This window comes from Clupea harengus, chromosome 26 (genome assembly GCF_900700415.2).
Source record: "Clupea harengus chromosome 26, Ch_v2.0.2, whole genome shotgun sequence".
Taxonomy (NCBI): domain Eukaryota; kingdom Metazoa; phylum Chordata; class Actinopteri; order Clupeiformes; family Clupeidae; genus Clupea; species Clupea harengus.
The window spans coordinates 5,658,925-5,664,087 of NC_045177.1; the positions used below are offsets into that span (position 1 = coordinate 5,658,925).

At 43.9% G+C, this 5,163-nt stretch overlaps 1 protein-coding gene across 2 annotated transcripts in view; it reads right to left on the minus strand.

Moving 5' to 3' along the window:
* Positions 1-4,814, minus strand: part of LOC105900199 (alpha-1,6-mannosylglycoprotein 6-beta-N-acetylglucosaminyltransferase B) — a 123,968-nt gene extending 119,154 nt beyond the window's left edge. The window contains exons 1-2 of one of the 2 annotated variants that reach the window (XM_031563616.1): positions 4,156-4,814; positions 913-1,025 (exon numbers count right to left, since the gene is read on the minus strand). In XM_031563616.1, the coding sequence (XP_031419476.1) occupies positions 913-1,025; positions 4,156-4,193 (151 nt within the window). In that variant the 5' untranslated portion in view covers positions 4,194-4,814. The remainder of the gene's footprint in view (positions 1-912; positions 1,026-4,155) is intronic. The other variant, XM_031563617.1, reaches the window with a different exon arrangement.
* Positions 4,815-5,163: the final 349 nt, after the last annotated feature.

Consider the following 5,163-nt stretch of genomic DNA (forward strand, 5'->3'; position numbering starts at 1 on the left):
GGGTAGCGGGCTGCGGGCACACACAGCGGGACACTGCCAGGGCCTATTTGATCCGTGGAGCATTGTCCCGTCCTAATGAGAGGGATGTGCCCAGCAGGGGAGACCTTCCCTTTATGTCTGCTCGGGCGCAGCGGGGGGGAGGACCAGAGACGACAGAGAGTGTGTGTGTGTGTGTGTGTGTGTGTGTGTCTGTGTGTGTGCCGCTACTCTGCCCTGCTTCTTCTGTGTCACACTCATCCAGATGTAGCCTGTCTACTCCACAGCATGCACATTTTGGTGTGTGGGTATATACTGTATGTGTGTTGCTTTAATGTGCATATTAACACAATATAACACACTTAAAGATACGCACAGAGGGGCAGAGAGAGTGAGAGAAACAGAGAGGGAGAGAGAGAGTGAGAGAAACAGAGAGGGAGAGAGAGGGGGAGAGAGAGAGAGAGAGAGAGAGCATGTGTGTATTCTGTAATACTGCTGTTATCCTCTGTAATATTTCTGTCCTGGTACTCTGTTCTCCCCTGCTCTCTTATGTTGTGTGGTGTAGTGTTCCATCTATTATTCTACTCCTCTTTTTGCTCTGCTCAGGGCGGGGCCGTGTTGGCTTGTTCACGCCAGAGCCACGCTCTTAGAGTGGGGCGACAGTGGTACAGTGGTAGAGAAGTCGTTTAGTAATCAGAAGGTTGCTAGTTCGATTCCCTGTCGAAGCGTCCTTGAGCAAGACACTGAACCCCTAATTGCTCCTGATGTGCAGTGTGCCATCAGTGTAAATGTAAAATGTGTATACATTGTAAGTCACACATATGTAAGTCGCTTTGGATAAAAGCGTCTGCTAAATGACTAAATGTAAAAATATGTAATGTTACTGTGTGCAACAGAGCACTGGAGCCATTACACCACCGCATGCACCAGCGCTACCTTCTGTTCTCATGGTGAAGGGCGAGTCCCCGAGCCGCTTGGCCGAGAACTGGCCGCCGAGGGACGTCATTAGGAAGCAGAGGCTGAAGAAGCCGATCCCCACCACGAAGATCCTGGAGGGACGGAGGGAGGGAAGGAAGAAGAAACAGGAGAGACGAGGGGTTAAAACAGGAAGAGCAGGAGGAAGGAGAAGGAGAAACATGAGGTTTATAGGTCAGTGTAGCATAATGAGAAGCTCAAGACAGAGATACAGAGAGAGAGAGAGAGAGAGAAAAGAAAACATCTAGAAACAGCTGAAGGGTTAGAGTTTAGTGTAGACTGGACACAGGTTTCTCATTCATTGACAGACAGAGACGCTCAGAGGAGGAGAAAAAGAGAAAGGAGTAAACAAGTAAACAAGTCCCGCTGCAGATAAACGCATCTGACAAACATAGTTTTTCACCAACAGATGTGATATGCCGTGAATCTACTCTTCTTTATCATCGCTAGCCTGACACTGACGCACAAATCTCCTCAGCGAAGCGGCACTGGGACAGCTGCTGTTAGTGAGCCGTGAGGAACCGTATGCTTCTCTCTCTCTCCTCTCTGTTACCATCTCCCCACCTCAACATCCATTGACAGGTGCGCTTGTTTTTTCTCTGATGGCGGGGACTGCTACTCGTGTTGCCATGTCACTGACATGCGGAGCCGGAGAACTGAAGCCCTCAATGAGGGAGAAGACAGACTGAATTATGCATATGCGGTTTCCCTCGATGCGAGCGGGGAGAATTGTCTAGAACTGACATGTCACTTTAGCGTTTGGACAGTCCTGGAGATTTCTATTCTCTGTGTTTTCTTGTGTGACACTAAACATCTCATTTGATGTTTTTTTTTTTTTACCGCAGAGTTAGTTTACTGTCCAATTGTAGTGCACTGCAATAAGCCCGTAGATATGACTGAATGAAGCGACAGACAACAAATATTCAAATACATTTTCAAGAGGTATCCAATTAAACACCTTTCTGTACGAATATATTTTTCAGGTGGTGTCCAGAATCTGCCGTTAGGGCAAACACTGTTAACTGTTGTAAGCAATGCTATCATATCTTGAGACACTTGTCTCAGCAAAAGTATTATTAAGATTACCATTACTGCCATTACTAATGTAAAGCTAACTTTGGCCTGCCCTCCGGCTGAAATCAAGAGCAATATGTTCTCTTAATTCAGAGTTTTCAGTTTAAGATGGTAGATGCCCTCTCCAAACCCCCATATAAGGGCTATGTGCTTGCAGATATAAAATGCATAAGAGGCTGTTTAGAGCATAAAATCTAGATTAACTGTGACATTAAAAAGAAAAACACTTTACGGAATAATTCAGATACAAGTTTTCTGTCGTTAAAACCGGATCATTTCAAACCATCTGTTCTGGTCGACATCCAATCTGTGAAATAAAATTCAATCTGTCTTTGATCTGAACCGATTTTAATCCGGAGATTTATGATTGAGGTAAAATATGGGAATAGCCTATGAAGTATGACCATCTGGTGAGAGGAAAAGTGTAATGCCGCATCATCAGCCACGCAGAACAAAAATAAACGAGGATATAAAAACTGATTGGTTTTAGAACTTCACCTCAGAGGGCTCAAGACTGTCACAACGTCACATCTTCAGTTATAGCCCACTCAGCACTTAACATGGAGACAGCGCAGATCAAAGTGATGACACTCTCATATCAGCCTTATCCTCTATCGTTATCATCATTTATCCATTTTCAAAGCCTTTTCGTGGGTGAGAGGAGGGGATTATACGTGCTGCCAGGCTGGTCTCTAATTACTAGGTTTAAAGTAAATGCTTTGGTCTCTTAATTGGATCAGAGGGAAAGATCCGATATCTGTTAATTGGCTTTACACGTGCGTTGTTATCAGATTGTGCCATGGTTTTATGACTACTACAAACCGGAGAGAGCTCCGGGAGGTCCTCGAGGAACTCCCTCGAGGCAGGTGCTCGGCTCGTAGCCCAACTTTTGCGTGTAATTAAAGATAACAGGTAAAAGCTAAACATTGTGGCATCGAAACGAGATTTTGAGGTGATTATATAAGAGCCCTTAAGCATCAAAATAACTTGCTTGAAATGATTTAACGGTGCATTTCACGCACTCGAAATCGGTGTATTTAGGTAACCCGAGGGGAAATTAACTCATAATTTAGCTATGACATAACCCCTCACAAAAGCTTACATTTGTAGCGAGCGAGCCTACCAACCAAGGAGCATCTGCTCTCAAGGTCCATTTTGGGTCAGTGCGCTTGAACAACTGCCACCCAGTCCCCCAGTGGTCATCAGACCATGTTGTATTGAGCCTCAACTCACTCGCTGAAGCAACATCTATCGAAGTCCTTTCCTCTCACTAAGGGAGGTTGCCACATTCGATCATGAGTCATTATGTTGTTCGTGTATGGGACGAATGTCGTAGTAGAGGCAGGAGAGGCGCGCTGTCAGTGGGGCGCAAGTTGCGACCTTAAGTTGCGGCTTTGATTGATGACAGGCGGGCGCGTGCGCACCACGGGGACGCGAGACAGCGTCACGGCATCGCCAATCTAATTAGTTTGTTGACAAATGTGCGGTATTTCTGTCGTTTCTTCCATACGCTTACGCTTGAACTTCACATCTATTCCCACGCCTCTTTCTCACAACACATAACAGGCCTTCTGTAATTTGACACCATCATAATATCCCACAATGTAATAGGCCCACATGTTATATCTATGTAAGACGATTTCATAATATTATAATATTCCACACATAAATATTGTAAAATAAAAAAAATCTGATTGGCTTGTAGACTATCACTCATAGCGTATTCCCCTTACACACGAAAACATCTAAAACATCTAAATAAATGTACTTTTCCTCTTTGTGAGGAATACAGCTAAACAGTTTCACAGAAACTGCATCACTAATCTCTGAAGACACATAACGTTCATGTGCGTATATCGCTTTTCGGTTTGAGTAATTCATCATATGCCATTCATCGGTGCTCTCACTAATATGAGGTGATTTTTTTATTACTTTACATGAAATTGCTGTTAGTCACTGAATAAGCACCAGACTAAATGTGACAGTTAATACGTTACACATGTATGTCACTAAGAATACATAAAGGAGTAGTTTACTTCATATTTCACATAGTTGCCATTAGTAGGCTACGTAGCTCAAGATGAAGGAGAGAAAAACACAGTAGCTACAACAAAACTAAACATCACCCACCTGAACGGTTTGAACGTCAAAAGGCATCTTCTCACCATTCTTCAACCGTCTGAGCTCACAGCAATCCTTTTCCAAAACGCGCAGCCAGACAAACGACCCCTGACATGATGCACCTCAGATCGTGGACAGGGCAGAGGCTCCGAGACACACTCATGTGCTCGCTTAACGGTCCGCCGATGAAACGTGATAATCCGGCGCGAGGTTAAAAACCGTTTGCTTGTTTACATCCATATGTTGCAATCCCCGCCACTCAACTCGATGTAGCTGTTGATCTATCAAGTGTCTGACAAATTACTTCCAATCAATCAGACTTTTACACGGGTGTTTTTGTAATTTGCACCTAAACCTTCAGCAGTCCACGGAGATATTCTATAGAAAACTCATCCCACAGACGCACATGACCATAACTGCAGACTGTGACTTGCGTCCGTGAAAACCGGCGAACATTCTTCAAAATATCTGTTCAAACGCATGGACTCACAAGTCTTTCCCTGCACGGGAAGCAGTGTCTGAATTAAAGCTTCAAATCGAAGTTGGGCAAAGATCGGCGTTCAATGTACCTCAATCCTCACAAAAAAACGGTGAACGGTGGAGTGAAACGCTCGTCGGTTAAGATCTGGTTGAAGCCCTCACAGCGTGTGTGTGTCTCGATGTCTTGCAGGACTGAGAGAATGCGCTCTGTACCCCGTTTCATCAACCACACATTTAATTATTGACACAGCGCCATCTATTGTCCTTTCTAGAACTACAATCCAGGGATGGTGCACCTGAAATAGTGGTTGCACTTGCGATGGTAAACTTGTCTGCCTTCTATATGTGTTAGAATATTACTATTGGATACGAAATCGCTAAAGATCGGGCAGGATGTTTACTTTTGTGATCGAGTTCTTTTTACAACTTTTATTTTGAAAGTCTGTCTGAAAGTTCAACCTGAAGTTAAATATAAATGCAGAAGATACGTGTGTGAATGTATTGAATGTAATTTAATTTGTTCCAAAATACCATTTA